We start from the raw sequence: 20,669 nt of genomic DNA, 5'->3' as shown, positions 1-20,669 counted from the left end.
GCCTTGCCACAGAGGAGCTTTTTAACCACCTCAGTGACCTCAGCACCAGAGATTTGAGAGGCCAACTCAAAGTCCCCAGACTCTGCTTCCTCACTGGAAGACATGTCGGTGGGATTGAGGAGGTCTTCGAAGTACTCTGCCCACCGATCCACAACGTCCTGAGTAGAGGTCAGCAGCACACCGTCCCCACCATAGATAGTGTTGGTAGTGCACTGCTTCCCCCCCCCCCCACCCCACCCCACCCCCCCCCCCACCCCACCCACCCACCCCCCGAGGCACCGGATGGTGGACCAAAATCTCCTCGAGGCCATACAGAAATCTTGCTCCATGGTTTCACCAAACTCCTCACATGCCCAGGTTTTTGCCTCGGCGACCACCCGAGCCACGTTCTGCTTGGACTGCCGGTACCCATCAGCTGCCTCTGGAGTCCCACAGGCCAAAAAGATCTGATAGGACTCTTTCTTCAGCTTGACAGCATCCCTAACTGCTGGTGTCCACCAGCGGGTTCAGGGGTTGCCACCACGACCACCTGCGACCATAGCTCCGGTCGGCCACCTCAACAATGGAGGCACGAAACAGGGTCCATTCAGACTCAATGTCCCCCGCCTCCCCCAGAACATTTTGGAAGTTCTGTCAGAGGTGGGAATTGAAGCTCCTTCTGACAGGAGACTGCCAGACGTTCCCAGCAGATCCTCGTGATACGTTTGGGCCTTTCTGGTCCAACTGGCATCCTCCCCCACCATCTGAGCCAACTCACCACCAGGTAGTGATCAGTTGACAGCTCTGCCCCTCTCTTCACCTGAGTGTCCAAGACATGCGGCCGCAGGTCAGATGAAACAACAACAAAGTCGATCATCGAGCTGCGGCCTAAGGTATCCTAGTGCCAAGAGCACATTTGGACACCTTTATGTCTGAACATGGTGTTCATTATGGACAATCCATGACTGGCACAGAAGTCCAATAACAAAACACCACTCGAATTCAGATCGGGGGGGCATTCCTCCCAACCACACCTCTCCAGGTATCACTGTCGTTGCCCACGTGAGCGTTAAAGTCCCCCAGCAGAACGAGGAAGTCACCGGAAGGAGCGCTCTCTAGCACCCCCTCCAAGGTCTCCAAAAAGGGTGGGCAGTCTGAACTGTAGTTTGGTGCATAAACACAGACCACAATCAGAACCTGTCCCCCCACATGTAGGCAGAGGGAGGCTACCCTCTCATTCACTGGGGTACACCCCAACGTACAGGCACCAAGATGGGGGCAACTAGTATGCCCACCCCTGCTTGGCACCTCTCAATGGAAGCAACTCCAGAGTGGTAGAAAGTCCAACCCCTCTCAAGGAAACTGGTTCCAGAGCCAGAGCCATGCGTTGAGGTGAGTCAGACTATATCTAGTCGGAACCTCTCAACCTCACACACCAACTCAGGCTCCTCCCCCACCAGAGATGTGACATTCCATGTGCCAAGAGCCAGCTTTTGTAGCCGAGGATCAGACCGCCAAGGTCCCCACCCTCGACTACCACCCATCACACACTGCACCTGACCCCTTTGGCCCCTCCCACGAGTGGTGAGCCCATGGCAAGGGGGACCCACGTTTCCTCTTCGGGCTGTGCCCGGCCAGGCTCCATGGGTGAAAGCCCGGCCACCAGGCGCTCGCCAATGTGCCCCACCTCCAGGCCTGGCTCCAGAGGGGGACCCCGGTGATCCACGTCCAGGCGAGGGAATACGGTTTCCATTTATATAATTCATCATAAGAGGTCTTCGGGCTGCTCTTTGTCTGATCCGTCACCTAGGACCTGTTTGCCATGGGTGACCCTACCAGAGGCATAAAGCCTCAGGCAACTTAGCTCCTAGGATCATTGGGACGCTCAAACCTCTCCACCACGATAAAGTGGTGTTGTTTATATACATATATATAACAGCAGTATGAACAGAGAGCTGGGTTGAATATCAAAAAGCTTGTTTTGAACCTGAAACATACAGGATGTGCAAAATTCAAGCTCCTCCCAATGAGCGACCTTATTCTCATGAAGTTAAATCTCATAGCCCTTCGGTTTCTCATAGCTCTTCCGATGTTTTCCAGTGCAAACATTACCACAGAGCCTCCTAGAACAACACATAATAATCACCTTGAGCTTGTGTGTTTTATCTTGCGGGGGAGCATGTTTTGAAAGGAACTCATCCACCTCCTCTCTTTATTATTTCACAGGGTGACAACAACCCGACCAGGAAAACGAATAAACACACTTTGCACCTAGTTTTCAAGAGTCAGTCCTCTAAGTCAGTCACTAAGGAAAATTTCATTATTAAAATATCTTGTAAGAAATGCATTAAATTTAACAAATCAATCGATTTAAATATTATATTTTAGGCTTTGTATTTTTAGCAACCGTGGCACAAATAGAATGGGTAATTTATTTATTTTTTCATTAATAAACCTACACTGATTTAAGGAAGCATTAGTGTATGGCGTTATCAGGAAAGAGTCACATGATCTGACAACAAACAAGTGTGATAATTTATTCATTTGTTATTATATTTTGTCGAAGCAAGTGGATCTTTTTGGTTTGCGGCTTATTAGTATTAGCTCGTTGTTAGCGCTAGCTACAGCTGGTTGCTGCAGGGCTGTTTATGACAGTTGTTATTCCATTTTCAACCAGTAGGACGGAGAAGCTGGAAACTGTTTAGTGTTACTTTAAACAGCTGACTTTGTTTGTTGGGGTCACTTTCGATTACTGTCTGGTCCCCTCTTGGCTTGCCCCTGGGCTCTAGTCCCGTTACTTCATGGTCACGATCATGTGGTCAGCTTGGATGGGTCTCATTTTTGCTTTTTGCAGGTAACATGGTTACGCAGGCACCTTCAAGCCTTGACCTTGATCCGTGAAGCAGCCAGAATTAAAAACAGCTCCTCTAAGTCGAGTTGCTGCTTTTCCGTTAATCAACGATTTGTTTCTTTAACCTTTTGTAAGGCCAGCATCTATATTTAGACACTTCCTCACACATCATAAATGATGTCAGAAGGCCTTTTTAAAGACCCTTAGGGCCTTGATACACTTGCTGTTTGACAACACGAATGCGTGATTAAAATGTCTGCCACGCGTTACTTGCGTGTATTTGAACGTTGTTTGTGCGCGTCCCTTGAAATTAACGGGTCCAAACGCTGCAATATATGAACGACCAGTAGGTAGTCAATAAAACTGGTTTAGAGGTCTTTCATTCCATCTTTGATACCACTGCTTTCTCTTTTTCTGCTGTGAACTCAAAATTATTTAGTTACTGATCTCTTCTATTGACGCCATATTTGTTTTGGTTGTACCCACAAACCCGGCTATTCGTCTGGTCTGAGTAGACTAGGGCGCCCCCTAGTAGAACACCCCAGTACTACGAGCAGTACAGTGCTGTGCAGCAGCAAGTATGTGAACAAAGATGCAGTCTTGTGCCTGCGCCAACACAAGCTTAAACAGCAAGTATATCACGGCCCTTACAATTACAACATTTCACCAAACCAATCATCAGAGATCAAGCGGCTCAGTTCTTGCAATGTTGCCGTACGAACAATCAGCGTGGGGCTATGACATACCAAATACTGGTGTGTCACTCAGGAAAACTAGAACCTTCTTGCAGCTTGGTGTCCTCTCGTGTTTACAGTCAGATCTCTAAAACTAAAAATGGCAGGTTTATGAAACTTTCCCATTTCACAAGGTTGACTAGTTGTACTAAATAAGGGTGTATAAAAATTAGGGGTGCATCGGTTGCAGTTTTTGGCCAGTCGCCGTTCTTGAGAAAAATCCGACTTGCTGACACAGACTTTTGCCAATACAGATTTTGTCTTAATTAAAAGCAGATTACATCAATCTTTCAATTTCCTTTTATTGACAAAACCAATGTGAATACTCATGAAGCAATACCCGTTTCAACTGGACATGAGGTAATGTTCTCAAATATAAGTGAACATATTTAGCATTGCTGTTTGAACTAAAAAAGTCATATTTGTTCCTTTAGACATTTTCATTTTTCTAATTTTGAAAACAAAACTTTTGTACCTGTCTTGACACACTTGTACAAAAAAACTATTCTATAGCAATGATTTGCTTTAACATTAACTAGGAGTGCAACAATTGCAGTTTTTGGCTGATCACCGATCTTGAAAAAAAAACAGATCAGGCCAATAGATCGATGCACCCCTAATATAAATGTTACACTCAATGAATTATAAAATAATGGCATGGAAATAAGAGCAGCCATATTTGAATCTAAGCCATGAACAAGTCAAATATACTATGTATATTTTTAGGTAAAATTGATTGTTTTTTAGACATTCTTCATATTGATGGTATAACAGTAATAATAACACTTATAAAATTCAAAATATTTTTTCTGTTTTAAACTAAGAGTTGTAGAAAATGGAGGAGTTGTTGTGCCACCCAATCTCACCATCAGTGATGATGATGATGATGACTGACCATGATGATATATATATATATATATATATATATATATATATATATATATATATATATATATATATATATATATATATATATGTGTGTGTGTGTGTGTGTGTGTGTGTGTGTGTGTGTGTGTGTGTGTGTGTGTGTGTGTGTGTGTGTGTGTGTTTATTTTTGTTATATACCACAATAACACCCTGGGGTTGAAATTTAAAGTTTACTTCAATGAGTGCCATATAAGGAGTTAAAAGTGGGCGACGTGTTTCCATAGTAACGACTAAAAGGCTCGCGAGAGGCAGTTTTGTCTGAACAAACTAACCTAAACAGAAAGAGTAACTTTAAGATTGTTTTACTCGATTTTCTTCCACAGGCGTGCCTAAGAAGATGGCTGCTGCTGAGATGGCTGCATCCCGGTGAGTTCTACTCATTTTTAAGAAAACTAAAATTGCGGCAGTTCTGGCCGTGACCCGGTTGCGTGTGTTTGCGTGACACCAGGAAGCGGATGGACGTACTCTCAGGTGTCGTGCCGGAATTGAAAGACATCGCGTCTGCGATCGATCACCTGACGAAGGAGGACGAAGCTGAGGAGCTGAAAAGATCTCTGGAGGACCGCAAACAGGTCGGAGAACCCAAACGGAGCCGCTATTCTGCTCCTAAATGTGCAAAACACACGTCAAAGTACTTTTAAAAATCCCGAGTTGGACTTGAAACTGTAAATGGAAAACAATCAACTTGAGGTGGAAATTAAAAGCACTAATTAAACACTTTAAGGCGGGTGCCTAAATCTTTGCTCATATTTTAACAGAACAGCAAATCAACAACTCTTTAGAGAGGAATTAAAAATGAGACATTTATAAATATAAGGTCCAGCCATTTAAATTAAACATAAAAACTTAAATAATCCATCATCAAATGAAAGGGGGAAAAAAACGGTTTCATCAAGAAAACAATGGAAACACTACTTAATTAAAATAATTTAAAATATTAAAAATGGGGGAAAATTGAAAGTATGTCAGCAGGTCTTGAGCATATTGCACAGGTTAAATCGGTAATGCTGATTTTTCAGTACTGTTCTCTGTTTTTCTGAAGTTCAAAGGTTTGATTAACTCAGAAATTAATTTAACCCTTCACAATAAGAGTCCAAAGCTTATAATAGTTTATTATACCTCTATAATAAACAGCGATATTTTTAAAAAGAACAAGGGCATAGTTCATTCTGCATTCAGTGCTGAAGTATGTAGCTGTGAGCCATAAAAAGGCTGTGATTTCAGTTGAGGTATACAAAATGTATGTAAAGTTTATTAATATTTTAAGAATCTTCCTCCTTACTAGTGTGTTTAAATCAATGAAATCATTTGACTAATTAGATTTCTAATGTTTTCTTATGCAGACTTTACAGAATTCGAAGCAGGAGCAGAAGGAGCTGCAGGAGAGCATCAGGGAAGTGAGGCACAATGTGTTTATGAAGGTGAGATCTCTCAGACACGTGCTATAATTCAGATGTGTTGGTGGGGCTGGAGCAATAAGGGCATTCCTCCATACCATTCTGATTCAGGTTCTTCATAGCGAGAAAGTTCGGCAGATAGCTGAGAAGGAGATGAAGATGATGCAGGAAGTGGATGCAGAGACAGAGAAGCTGAAGAAGGAGAAAGCCACACTGATGAAGAGGAAGGAGGAGATGCAGAGGGAGATTGGGACATATTCACCGTATAGGGACTTCCTGGAGGACGTGTGTAAAACATCAGGGGTACTGCTTTTTATTAAAGTAACTTTAACCTCTTATTGATTCACTAAACTATCGGATAGCAATTAGGAAACAGTTCAGGCCTCTAAGATGGATGCATGTGTTTTATTTGAGATATTCATAAATCATCTGAAACATTTTCCACAATGACCTGAGTTCTGATTTATAGCCGTTAGATTTTCACAGACCAGTGTCTGTGAGATGTATTTGCACCCATTTTCTCCACCCATCTAAGGTCAGAGCAAGGAGGTACAGGTACTTTAAGGATATCAGACCTCCTCTCCTGAGGGGTGTTCTCCAGCTCCTCCTGGAGGATGTCATGGGTGTCATTGGAAAGAGACCAGAGAACCTCCACAGGGAAGAGACCAGGAGGCCTCGTCTTCAAAAACACCTCGCCATGTCTTTTTGATTAGGAGGAGCAGCTCCTCTTCTTTTCTCCAAATGCTGAGCTCAAGCATTCTACGGATGAAGATCATTTTAGTTGCTTGAGTCAGGTTCTGATTCTCCTGATCTCGTGACCACAGAGGAGAGTTTAGATTGACCAGTGAGTCCTTCTCTCTTTCTCTGTGTGTACTCCAGCACAAAAACGCTGACGACTTTGCCACCTATTATCGCAACATGCTCAGCCTCAAAGAGAAGTTCACTGAGGAGAGGAAGCAGAGGCAGGAGAAAAAGGAGCATCTGACAAAGGAGCTGCGAACTGTGGAGGAGCAAAAAACCCTACAATGGCTGCAGAGGACCAACCAACTGGCTGAGCTGGAGGAGGAACTGAAGAAAGCTCAGTCTGAGACGCTGAAATGGGTACGAGTCCTCCTGAAAACACCTGCTTAGAGAGGAGATCCTTCTGACTCCTTCTAAATGATGGTTCCTGTTCTTTTGCAGGAAAGGGAGTGGAGTCGTATCCAGACAATGAAAGCAGAGAGCGCGCAGACCCAGAACTGCATTAAGTTTTCAATCCAAAACACTTATGAAATGTGCGGTTACAAGATCACAGATCAAAATGTGGATGACACAACCAGACAGCTGAAGGAGGTACGGGCCTTCACACAAACACAAAATATGCAGAGCAGCAGGAACAATCACAATAGCTGTCATTTCTCCTCCTCAGATAAAAGCCTTCATCCAGGAGATATCTGAAATTACGAAACAGTACCAGAAAAGCCTCCAGTCCTGATGAGCAACCCTTCACACGACTGCTGAGAGCACTTCTGCATCTTCAGTTGTTCATGTTTTATTTGCCTTGTTTCAATTACATCTTGATTTTATTGTGTGTTGTACATTCTGTTGGAATCGGCGTTCGACCTCATCGTGGCCTCAGCCTTGATGCATTTCTGAGTTTAAAAAAAGTTTCATCGACAGTTAACTTAAAATAGTTTAAGGTGAAATATTAGTGTTGTCCCTGAGAAGGGAAATGTTGAGGTTTCCCTCAGATCTGTCCTGATGAGGCTGGTTTCTGTATTATTAATAAATATATAATAAATGTTTCTCTGCATTAATCTGGTGGCTAATCCATCGCTGCTTTTTAACGCTCAGCCTGACCTTTGGCCCTTTAATCTGCTGCCTATAAAACGTGAACTCTGCAACAACCTGCATCTTTTTTTTATTTAAACCTTAACATGTTAAAACCAACTAATGGATAAAAAAACAAGCATTCAGAGTTTTATTGAAGTTGGACACAAAGCAGAAGACTAATTAGTGTGAAGCTGGACTTTGTCACGCTGACCACTAAAGAGATTTAAACCCTAAGAATAGTCAGACGGGATAAATCCGTTCAGGGAGACTCCGGGTCTGAGCAGGTGAGAACACTAGGACTCGCTTTTATCCGTGGAACAATCATTTTAGCTGAAGCTTTCAAGCAGAAGCCAGAGACAATGAAACAACATCATGTGAGAGTTTATCCAAGCTGTGTTCATCATCATCACCACTTTTATCTGTTTTCTTCATTAGTCAAATTAACCCAACTTTTATAAAAATAAAAAATAAAAGAAAATATGCATTGGGTGTTTTTTAAAAAGGTACAAAGTAATCAAAATAAGATTTATATTATATTAGATCTCAGTTTTAAATTTATTCTAAAAAGAAAAACAACACGCTGAGAATTTTTTTAAATTGATTATTTCTGATTATAATCAGTCTGTCAGGGTTTTTCATGCAAGCTGAACATGAAAATAGTTGTGTTAGTTTCTGATAGAAAATAGATGGTGTAACTCTTGATTAGAAAAAAATGACAGATCTACATCACATTGTCACTTAACATTCATTGGCTCACCCATGTAGACTCCAGTCAGGGAAGGCTGTTTTTGGTTTAGCGTCCAGGAAACAGCAGGCCACGTCCCGACTAGTAAAAGCTAACCGTTAGCATTAGCAACTCCATCACACAGAAGAACTCCTGGCTTGTGAATTTTTTTTTTGGTTTTAAAGCATCAACGTTGCGATTCAGGGGTAGAATCATGTTGCTCTTATCTAATCTGAGGTGAGATGTCCAAATATCAGGAAATAACACTGCAAATATCACTGTTTGCTGCGTGCTGAAAGCAATTGTGGGCTTTATTTGCCCTAAGTACGGCTTGCAAGGCGTTCACTCCTACCAGAGTCCGCTGCAAATGTATTGATTAAACAAGCTTCCCACACCCTTAAGTCATTTTAGTCATCAAGCCCATCTGCATTCGGGAATTTACTTTACTTTCTTTCTGTTAAATGAGACAGTTTTAAGAATATTTTAGGATTGTAATGCACATCTGGAATGATTTTAAAATTACGCTAAGCTGCCAGAATTAAGGTTTGTGGTTTGAGGAGCTGTTTTAGGTAGAGACGACGTTTCCTGAAGTTGATCGAGTCAGAGATGAAACCAGGTGTGGGGTGTCCCTATGGGGCACAGAAAACCTCCAGAGGAACTAGCAGGAGGCATCCTATCAGCACCACCTCAGCAGGAGAGGCAGTCCTAAAGCTCTGGTAAAAGAGATGAGTTTATTTTTTCTTTTGGACAGTAAGCAGTTGTCCATCAGGACGTCTCCTTTGTGGCAACATTGTCCAGCCTAAGCAGCTCCAGGAGCCTCGGGTCCTTTTCTGCTCCCTCGATAAATGTCCCCCTAACAAATCTCACCTGGAAAATGTAAAGACAGCCGATGAAAGGCACAAATCATATTTTGAGGCAGATTCACTGTCTGTTTCTGCCCTCTGCACACTCTGATTTCACATAAAACATTTCACCTCTGTGGCTGCAACAACTGCTGCACAGAAAACAAATGGACGATCCTCATCAAGGTCTCCAGAGGGTGTAAAATGCACCAATATAGTACAAAAACATGTTAAAGACAATTAATTTCAAAGACATTGATTAAAATTAGCAGATGTGGAAACGTACGTGCTGCTTCTCCTTCTGGCTGTACTTCTCCCTGTCAGAGGCCAGCAGGTCTTTGAGATTGTCCGTCAGCTCCTGTTCCATTCTTCTGCTTCTCCTACTTTCTTGGTCAGACTCTGCAGCAACACCTGGTGCTCCTGCACCTCTCTGCTGCCCTCCACCACCCGAGGAGGAGGCACAGCTCAGTAGTGGTGTGTCAGGTGTTAAATTTGTCAGAGCATTTTACCAGGCTAGCCTTGTTCTGTGGAGCAGGAGAGATGTGAGGACCTCCTGCCAATCCAGTCTGCAGGTGGATGGCTTCTGTCTCTGCCAGCCAGCCTGTTGTCGTTCTCCATCACCATGGCGTCGATCTCTTCACCATGCTGTCACTTCAGCTCTTTTCTCTATGAAGATTCATAGAAGAAACTTTAATCCCAGAAAACCAAACTTTGTTAAAGTTATCAGACAAAAACAGGCTGGAAAAAAATAAGTTTGTCTCCAAATGAGTTAAAAAAAATTTAAAATGTTTTACTGCTTTATTTCTTGTGGAGGTTAAATGATTAGCAGAAATCTAACTGCTGTTTAAAAGCTCGGTTCTGTGTTTTTCTGTTTGAAGAGAATAAAGAAACCCAGCTGCTGTTTTCTGAACAAACTCAAGGAGTATTTGTTACAGGACAGGTGTGTTCGAGTGAAGAAATGCCTGAAATAAACTCTTTTAAATGCAGTCTTTAAGGACAGAAATCACACATCAAAACATAAAATTTAATCTATCAAATAAAACTTCTCAGAAAAGTCCACAGAACAACAGATCTTGGGCGCTACAACTGTAAAAGCAAGTTCTCATTCAGAAATCTCTAAAAGTTGGTCACCATGCTCTTTGAGGAAACATTTAACCAAAACCTCAAAATTGTTTTGTTTTATTTCCCCCTTTTTTGTTTTGTTGTTGTTGTTTTTGTTTAATCCAAGGTTACAAACCTTTTTTCTGTTCAAGAGAAAACCTCCAGAGTAAAATTATTTTCACCTTTGCTCCAGTTCCTGTCTCATTGTGTGAGCTGATGCTAAAGTTCCTCAACCTGGCATGATCTCCGTCTGATGAACCCTGAAGGGAAATATTAAGTTCAGTCAGTGTTCCAAACTAGCTCTGGAGCACTTCCACCCTCTGGTGGTGTAAATGAGACCCAACAATGGTGACATCTGTCTCAGACGGAGACTTTGGCCTTGCTTTGGAGGCGCAGCTTTGAAAGTTTGGCTTCACTCATTACAGTTAATTTAAAAACAATATATTTCAACACTCTTAAACCTCCCCGTGTTTTCTGGGGGAGAACTGCACAAACTGAATAAATTATTTGTCCCAATTGTTCATTTATGTTTTCTATTAGGGCTGCTTTAACATGAAATATAGAATTTGATTATATTGCTCAATAACTTCCAAAAATTGGTGAAAACTGAAACTCTAAGATCAATCAGTCATTTTTATTGTTATGTATTTTTGACTAAACTTAATAGTTGTGAGAGTTTAAAATGTTATCAAATCTAATGTCTAAAAAGGAGACATTTGTATTAAATTGCTTAAACAGTCAATGCAGTGTATCATTTAATTTTTGTAATCAGCTTTAAAGGTGTGGTTGACTGAAAAATCATTTTTTATGATTATTTCTGATCATAACTGGTCACTCTGTTTTTAATGCAGGCTGAACATGAACAGTCCTACACCTATCTCCTGTGTTAGCTTCTGAAAGGAAATAGATGTTGAAATGCTAGGATTTGAAAATCGTCACACTGTGATGTCACACTGTGAATTTGCATTCATGGCCTCGCTCATCTTGGCTCGCTCCTGCCCACAGGAAGGCTTTTTGTTATTTTTTGCAGTATGTTAGTGTTAGTGATTTTGCAACATGGCTGAAGACATTCTGTCAGCCAATCAGAAGTGAGGTGTGTGCATATTATTAATAATAATGAGTAATCCTGCTGTTTTCAGCTCACCTTTGCACCAGCAAACGTCTGCATCTTCGAACAAGATCATCATAGTTGTTTTTAATGACTCATAAGGCATTGATTTAAACTAGATAACACTGCAAACATATTGAATAAATGAGTAAACCACACCTTTAAGGCTGCAGGTCTCCTTTATTGTATTGTTATGATAATAAAGACAATGAAAAAAAAAACTTTCAGCTTGTTTTATCTTAAGACGTTGGTGTGTTTGTGTGCATGCTTATTTATTCAGATAGTTCAGGGAAATGCACATGGGGAGACTGAGTAGAGGACACACTGCTTTAATAGAATTCAGTCCTCTGCAGCAGGATGGTGCTCTAAATGCTGCTGGATCTTCTTCTCTCTTCCAACTCCTTCTTGGAGTTCATCAGAATAATTTTATCTAAAATAATACCAAATAACCAGACTGTCACTAAACATGTTCCCTCAGAGGTGCAGAACTGACACGTTCCTCTTCCGTCTTCACTCACATGTCGTTCAGACATTACTGGCTCTTGTTCATGCTCTAACTATCTGAACTCCTGTCTGATGATCTGGGTTGGTCCAGGCAGTCTGACATTTCAATACTGGGAAAACAAGAAGAAACGTGGGCTTCAGGAGGCAAAAGAATTACAGAAAAGGCAGATTTCCCCCAAATGTTAAGTAAAATATTTTGTGGTTTTGCACTGAAAGTTACTTTTACAATTATTTTACTGTATGCAAATTCAAAAACGGTGATGCATGGTTTTGGATTTAAGTGTCCATCCATCCATCCATCCATCCATATTATCGGTTTGTGTGGGCAGTAGGCTAAGTAGGGAGGCCCAGACATCCCTCTCCCCAGCCACTTGGGCCAGCTACTCCAGGGGAATCCCAAGGCACTCCCTGGTCAGCAGAGAAACATAGTTCCTCCAGCGTGTTCAGGGTCTTCCTTTAGGTCTCTACCAGGTTGGACATGCCTGGAAAACCTCACCAGGGAAGCATCCAGGAAGCATCCTAACTAGATGCCTGGGCCACCTCAACTGGCTTCTCTCAATGTGGAAGAGCAGTGGATCTACTCCAAGCTCCTCCTAGATGACTGAGCTTCTCACATTATCTCTAAGGAAGAGCCCAGACACTCTGTGGCGGGAACTCATTTCAGCCGCTAGTGTTCGCAATCTCATTTTTTTTTGGTCACTACCCAAAGCTCGTGACCATAGGTGAGGATTGGAATGTAGATCGACTGGTAAATCGAGAGCTTCACCTTCCAGCTCAGCTCTCTCTTCACCACTACAGACCCGTATATCGCCCGCATTACTGCAGAGGCAGCACCAGTACTGCTATCGATCTCTTGCTCCATCTTTCCCTCACTTGTGAACAAGACCCCAAGATATTTAAACTCCTCCGCTTGAAGCAGGACCTCGTCCCTGGATTTAAGTATTCTCTCAAATACAAGCTGGTACCAGTTCTGTTCCTGGTGTCTCTGTGTCTTGGTTCGGCTGTAAGCTCCACAGTCTTACAGTAATTTTCTTTCTACACCCGATACTTGCTAGTCTCTGAAACAGATCACTGTCACCACCCACCTATTTATTTTTTAATTCTGGTTATTTTCTAAACTTTCTCTTACAGAAGACAACTGGAATTTACTGAAACACCTCTGCAACAGCTTTTCATCACTGGATTTACACTTCTTCTTCATCGCTGGCATCCTCTACACAGACAGCTCAGCTTTAGCATTGGGAAGATTTGCCTGCTCCAGCTGCAAGTTTGAAACGGGTGCATTGTGCAAAATGAAGATGCTAACAATCACTAAAATAACCTGCTATAAAAGATTGTACGCTGCATTTAATGCAGTCACTTGTATGTTCACTGATGGAGTTTGTTTTCTGATGACATCACTGAGCAGACATGTTGGATTTGAAGAGTGGCAGCTTATTTCTGACCAAATATCCAAATCCAAAATGACATTTTAGGTTGCACGATAGATCTGCAGCTTGCATCGTAGATTTCACACCTGAGTAGTTTGTTAGAAATGATCCTAATTCTGTTCATTTGAGTCTTTCTTACATTTTTCAGTCAGAATTTGCAGCAGACATGACCCTATCCTCATCAACAGAAAACTCTTCCAATACTTTTTCCAGTCTGAAACCAAAATTTTTTTGTACTCTGTGATCTTTTATTTGTTTTTGACTGCAATGTAGAAAAGTGCCTCACTCTGCTTTAAAGCATCCAAACAAGACAATTTGCACAGCAGTGCAAAATACATGTTTTATGGCCAAATAACAACAGGTTCCTGAGCATGGGACTGTAAAGAATACTTCATCGTCGTTCATAGATTGTGGCAACAAGATGGGACAGATGCTCTAAAGGGCTGCCAGAGACTCAAATGTGATGCAGAATCTGGCTTAAGCCCTCTGTTTAATTTGGCAGGCGATGGAAAAGTGGGACAAAATTTTAAGACGGCTTCGTGTTTTAAAAAACCTTATCCAAATGTTTGATCAGTTATTTTAAATCAGGAATGACATGTCTCCTCCTTAAGACACACATAGGGACCATGACGTCGAATACCAAACTCAAACCTGTTTTTTTTCCCTATAAGGTTTGGAAATAATAATAATGCCACAACAAAAAACATAAAAAATGCAGAATGTTTATATTTAGGTCCGAAATCAGATTGAATAAGATTAGTGGCCGTGATTATAACTGTGCACCAAAGATTGGACTTTCTAAGGTCCAATCCCTTTAGATGAATGGAGCGATTCAGCAGAGGCCTGATCAAGTAAACAACTTACAGATATTGTTTTACGTCTAATAAACATGGATTTGCATCTGCAGCTTTGTTTGATAGATCTGTGATGGTGACGTCACAACCAACAGGCACTGTGCTCCGAAGATTTGCTTCACTTAAGGCCTGTTGCAACATCAAAGTGGTTTTCCTTCATCTGTGGGGGCACAGCAAAAGGGGAAATCGTGAGAATTCATGTCTCCAGCTGGTACTGGACCAACTTTTTTAATAATTACTATGATTTATTAATTATTTACTCATCTTATCTTTGATGATCTCTTTGACTAAAGCTGTAAGGTATTTCCTGTATTTGTAGAGCTTTTAAAACCAAGTCAGCTGATGACCTTGAGGTTGTTTTATTTTTTCCAGGAGAAAGACTGACAGTTACGGCACTTTTGCTCCAACCATGAGCATTGAACATTGGCAGAACTGGTAACTGTGCTCTTACTTTCAACATCTACTAGAGAGAATCAGTGTTTATCTTTTACGCTCTAAAGCTGCAGTCAACACGCAAGCAGCACAATGAAAGCCCATTCCAATAACACAATTGGTAGCAAACATAATGGCTGACTAATTATGTGGTCTGGCAACAATTCTTTATTCTGCATGCAAGTAGTAGGGCTGTGGATGCACCAGGGTTTGCTTCCAGTGTGTTTTGCCAACAAAGTGTTTTCACTGAGACTGTAATTTTTTACTAATTGTATCAGTGTGCAAAAAGATAAAATAAATAAACAACAAAAAATAAAGCTGCAGTTCTGACAAAAACAGATACGCCACTGGAAAAATAAACGCTTTAAAGGAAGTTGCATCTTACTTTTGGGATGTCATGTGATGCGGTGAGGTGGGATGCCCAAAAATAGGCAGGATTTCTGATGTAGGCAGGTGAAAAAGGAAATAGATAAATAAAAGTGGTGGCAAGACCGAGGGTACTGCAAGGCAGGATGACAAAACATGAATTGGAAACAAACAAGCTGAGCATGACAAGAATGAAAACAAAAGTTGACAAGAAAAACGCACAAAGCTAAAAGAAAAAAAAAAGAGAAGAAAAACTGAAAAAACCAACAGAAGCTGTATCGTTACTGAGGAAAAGGCAGGTGTGATGGTTAGAGTAGAAGCAGATGTGAAAAAGTTCACAAGAAACAAATGCTAAATGGCCTATTTGATTTTGTGCCTTCCAGAGTCCTAGATCCCCCCAAGGTGCTTTACAACACAACCACGCTGGTGGCGATGAGCTGCATTGTAGCTGCAGCTGCCCTTGGGCTTTTTGATGGGGGCGTGGCTGCTATGTGCCGGCGCCACCTGTCCCTCCGACATCCACCAGCAGGCAAGGTGGGTGTCTAGCTCAGGGAAAAAATAACTGCAGCAGCCTTCCAATTCCAGGGCGGACACTTGACTCTTCTGCCACCGTCGCCCCAAATTAAAGAAAACTAATGAAACATAACAAGAAAATAAAACTATACCCATGATGAGAAAAACATCAATAAAAGGAGAGCACATTTGCAGCCTCAGATTGTTAGCACACAGCAGACTTCATTCAAATATGTTAAAACCTAAATCTGTCGTTTGCCTGGCATTTTACAAAAATTACAAACACACAATCTTTCTCTCTCTCTCACATGCACACACACACACACACACACACACACACTCAATAGGCCACCGTTCACCTCTCAACGATGCCTTTTCTCCTTGTGTTTAAAACTTGCATCTTTCATCTCAGAACTTAAAAACACAAACCTACAGTGTAATAATTTTCCAACGACAGCTTTAATTTTTCCACTGAATCTAACCCCGTTAGTAATTCGGTTTTAGCCAGACTGAATCCGTGATAAAAAAGTAAAACACTAAAGCTGTTGGCCCAATTGTTTTACTGCAGATTAATAGCCACAAACTTGTAACTGAATTATTTGAATCAGTGTGTCCCGTTTCAGTCCTCACTTGTATGGATTATCAACATTTAATAAAAAATAAACTGCTAAAGCTGCAAGCCGGTGAATGCAGGACTAAATTCATTAAACCAAATTAGGCTGTGAGTCTGGTGGTGAAGACGTTGCTGCTCATTAGAAGATTTTTCCTAACAGCCACCACAGTTATTATAGTCGGTCTCATGAATCTTCACTGGAGCAGACGTGGGAGGTTAGTGTTTTCAATTACAGATTGTATTACTGATATTCAGTATCAGATCTGAGACGGTAACCTCCTGCAGGTCACTCAGAACTAAGCATAGTTATAACCTACATTCAGATAGTGAATATGATTTATAACCAAAGGATGACTTCTAAGGATTAACAAGGTGTGCACCATGTCTCCTGGCACTGAAAGAGTGGTCATGTTATGCTGTCTGTTTTATCATTTGTACATATATATATATATATATATTCCGTTTTGGTGGCCTAAGGATTGAGTCTCTGCTTTTTGCAGATGATGTGGTCCTGTTGTCTTCATCAGAACGTGATCTCCGGTTCTCACTGGAGCGGTTCGCAGCCGAGTGTGAAGCAGTTGGGATGAGAATCAGCTCCTCTAAATCCAAGACCATGGTCTTGAGTCAGAAAAGGGTGGAATGCCTTCTCTGGGTCAGGGATGAGGTTCTGCATTAGTGGAGGAGTTTAGGTATATCAGGGTCTTGTTCTCACGTGAGGGAAAGATGGAGTGAGAGATCAACAGGTGGATAGGTGCTGCGTCTGCAGTGTTGAAGGAGAGCTGAGCCAGAAGGCAAAGCTTTCGATTTACCAGTCAATCCACGTTCCTACCCTCAACTATGGTCACGAGCTTTGGGTAGTGACTGAAAGAACGAGATCGCGGGTACAAGCGGCCAAAATGAGTTTCCTCCTCAGGGTGTCTGGGCTCTTCCTTAGAGATAGGGTGAGAAGCTCGTCATCGGGGAAGGGCTCAGAGTAGATCCGTTACTCCTCCACATCGAGAGGAGCCAGTTGAGGTGGCTTGGCCATCTGGTTAGGATGCCTCCTAGACGCCTCCCTGGTGAGGTTTTCCGGGCACGTCCAACTGGGGAGAAGACCTAAAGGTAGACCTAGGACATGCTGGAAAGACTCTGTCTCACGGCTGGCCAGGCAATGGCTTAGGATTCCCCCAGAGGAGCTGGCCCAAGTGGCCAGGGAGAGAGAGAAGTCTGGGCCTCCCTGCTTAGGCTGCTGCCCCCGCAATCCTACCTCGTATAAGCGACCAAAATTGGATGGATGGATGGATAGAAGCACTGTGCGAGGACAGCAGGCTAAGGTAACATTTACCAAATGAACAGCAAATTATATTAAATTCAATAGAATAGAATAGAATATTTTCCCACAGCAGGGAAGTTCACTTATAAGCGAACAATTACAGAACATGAAAAATAATACAGGTAACTACATAAAGGCAGTAGGCTATTATTTTAACCCGTTTCCAAGAAAAAACAGCGTAAAGGACACAGGCATACAAATGAGCAATATTGGTGCATCACATCAAATCAGACTGTACTGTATTGCATTGTGTCAACTCTTCTTTTTTTTGCATTGTATTGCATTGCACATTAGTTTTGCATCACCTTACATCACATCTACATCTTATTCTGTATCATTCACATAAACTGCATCGTACTGTGTTAAACTGTATTGTAGAGTAATAATTTAAATGACTGTTTTAAACACAAAATGTGCATAATTCATACTTTTTTTACATCGTTATTGTGTTTACATGTATTCTACATGACACATTTTGAGGTATGATATTTGTCTATAAGTCTATTTAAATGAAAACCAAAAGAAGTAGAAATAAAAAAAACGGTTTAAATGTTTGGTAACACTTTACAATAAACCCCTTTATTACTGTTATTTAGTGCATTATTAATAAACAAAGGGTGCCTTTATTAACTGTTTCTGTTATTGTAAACTATTAAGTGTCCTTAAGTTAGGACAAAGCGCTGGGGTGGGGTGGGGGGTGCCTGCTTAATAATGCATTACATAATATGGCTGTCCAGTTGTAAATATTTTATTTAATAGTTTGTTTATGTTTGATTATTTTTTCATGATAAAGATATGATATGCTATGCCAGGTATGTTTGTGGGTTTTTTTCCCTTCTCAAAGGAACTGTGTTATAAGACAACTTATTGTGATCCACTGATACTGAAAAGATTAATAGAACATAGTTTGTATGAAAATAATATGAACGTGTTTTCATTATTATAATATTATATTATTATTATTATTATTATTATTATTATTATTATTATTATTATTATTATTATTATTATTATTATATATTCATTATCCATCTAAATTCATCTATAAGACTAATCAAAAACAGTTTAGATACAAATTCCAGAATTTAATCTGCTTGATTTTTTCATTTTTGCATCAACAGCATGAGAACATGTAAATTTGCATGTTTGCTGTTCTTTAGATTCAAATCGAGCACATTTGCTGCTGGTTTTGAGCTCACGGGTCAACAGAAACTACAGAGATATCAATTTTAACATTTACAGCTCCGTCAAATGTTTACAGTGATTACCCAAATAAGTTACGACCATTTACCAGAAAAACAAAACATTTTCCTTTTCAGTGTTTGAGTCACATCATTTTCTTCTTGGAATTTATTTTCACTGAACTGTTTCTGTCTTTCAGGGCTCTCTGTGTTTTTTCTTCTTTCTTTTCTTTGTTGTTTTTTTTTCTGTTTTTCTCTCCCAGCCTCATGCTCAGTATCTTTTTCTGTCTCCACTCCCTCTCTCTCCCTCCCTTCCTTCTTTCCTCTCCTTCCTTTTATTTTCCTTTGGTTGCTTTTCATTCCATTTTCTTTTATTGTTTTTCTTTTCTTTTTGCCTAGGGACCCTGTTTCTCTCTCTCTCTCTCTATTCAGGTTTTCTTTATTCTCTTTTCTGAATAGTTGTGGTAGGGGAAGGGGAAGGCAAGAGAGAGGAGAGGAGAGGAGAGGAGAGGAGAGGAGAGGAGAGGGAGGTTAGTTTCAGTCAAAGCTGCAGAACAAAACTTCCTCCCACACCACATGCAGTGTCTCTTGGAATGAGTTTGTCACTGTTTTGAACACACACACACACACACACACACACACACACACACACACACACACACACACACACACACACACACACACACACTTACACACCCTTTTTGTATATACATCCATGGATGACAGCCTCATGGTGACTTAGGCCAGCAGACATCGTCTACACAGACTATTGTCCTCCTAAATATCAGTGTGAGGACTCCACATCTCGGTATCTGTTTGTGCTTAGGAGTGTGTGTGTGTGAGTGTGTGTGTGTGTGTGTGTGTGTGTGTGTGTGTGTGTGTGTGTGTGTGGCATCACATGGTGACACATGATGTGGTGGTGCTTTTAAAACCAGCCACAACCGTGTGCGAATACGATTATCTCCCAAGTGAGGAATGTAGAGGGAGGCATTTGTGCTTCACAGCAACGTCTTCATCACTGCAGAGAAATGACAGGCTACCTTACAGGAGGCAGCTCCCCTTCCCTCCATCCTCCTTCCACAGAGCAGGTCTCAGTCGGACCCTGCTTCAGACAGATAATGTTGTCCACGAGTTAAATCAAAAATTATAAAACCACTCAAGCTGGTTTGTAAATGTTGTGATCTTCTACAGCTGCAAAAAAAACGTGGAAGAAAAAAAATCCATTACTGAAAACAGACAAAGACAATTCACGGCAACCAGTTAATCTCCAGATATCATGACAGAAATCATTTCTATCTTTATGACAGTGAAAGACGACATCCTCCTGCACCTATGGTTCCCATCTCACAGACGCTCACATTCTGCCCGAGACCATTTAATGCGTGACTCAGTGGCATTGAAAGTGGGGTTGGATAAATTGGAAATGATTAAAAATGCAGAATTGACAGGGAAACCGATAAAACTTTCTCCCTATAAGTAAGAACCAAAACCAGCATGATGGAATGGCAGGCTTGAAGGGGAGAGAAAGGTGAAAGACAGATGAAAGTGAAGAGAGATAAAAGCCGGAGTGAGGAGGGTGTGGGATAAAGCAGGAGGAAGGGAGGCAGAGATGAAAGCAAAATGAGAAAGATAAGAACAGAGTGAGAGAGACAGAGAGGGAAACGGAGGAAGAGATAGATAGTGTACAGAGCAGAGAGAGAGGTAACCATGGAAACAAGCGGAAGGTACAAAAGAAGAGATAGACAAAGGGGTTTGATTTAAAAGAAGGAAACTTGGGACGAAAAGAAAAGTAATTCCGACAGAAATTTGTTACCGGGAGGTGGAGGGATAATACAAAAGGAGTGCCGGTCGTGGAGGGACAGTGGCTGTGTCCCCACTGTCTGCTGCAGCCGGTCTGAATGTGGTCGCCTCTGAGCAGCATATAAGGCACTCCAGAGACCTCTAGTGTTAATAGGCTTCTGTGGTTCATTGTGGGCCTCACCTTGAGTA

General features: G+C 41.5%; 1 protein-coding gene across 1 annotated transcript; it reads left to right on the top strand.

Annotated features, from left to right (window-relative positions):
* The first annotated feature begins 4,726 nt into the window (after window positions 1-4,726).
* LOC107388799 (coiled-coil domain-containing protein 42 homolog) lies at window positions 4,727-7,458 on the top strand. Its single transcript, XM_015964506.3, has 7 exons — window positions 4,727-4,857; window positions 4,940-5,063; window positions 5,835-5,912; window positions 6,000-6,191; window positions 6,768-6,989; window positions 7,071-7,220; window positions 7,297-7,458. Exons 1-7 carry the CDS (start codon window positions 4,829-4,831, stop codon window positions 7,360-7,362), a joined length of 861 nt encoding a protein of 286 aa, XP_015819992.1. The 5' UTR covers window positions 4,727-4,828; the 3' UTR covers window positions 7,363-7,458.
* The last annotated feature ends 13,211 nt before the right edge of the window (window positions 7,459-20,669 follow it).

Source organism: Nothobranchius furzeri, chromosome 4, assembly GCF_043380555.1.
Source record: "Nothobranchius furzeri strain GRZ-AD chromosome 4, NfurGRZ-RIMD1, whole genome shotgun sequence".
NCBI classification, from domain to species: Eukaryota; Metazoa; Chordata; class Actinopteri; order Cyprinodontiformes; family Nothobranchiidae; genus Nothobranchius; species Nothobranchius furzeri.
The sequence above is the reverse complement of the archived record's forward strand: the minus strand, read 5'-3'. Positions and strand labels throughout refer to the sequence as shown.

Coding starts and splice junctions, on each gene's coding strand:
- LOC107388799 (XM_015964506.3), top strand. CDS start 4,829: ATGGCTGCTGCTGAGATGGCTGCATCCCG. Junction 4,858..4,939: donor GCTGAGATGGCTGCATCCCG/GTGAGTTCTACT, acceptor GCGTGACACCAG/GAAGCGGATGGACGTACTCT. Junction 6,192..6,767: donor ACGTGTGTAAAACATCAGGG/GTACTGCTTTTT, acceptor TGTGTACTCCAG/CACAAAAACGCTGACGACTT.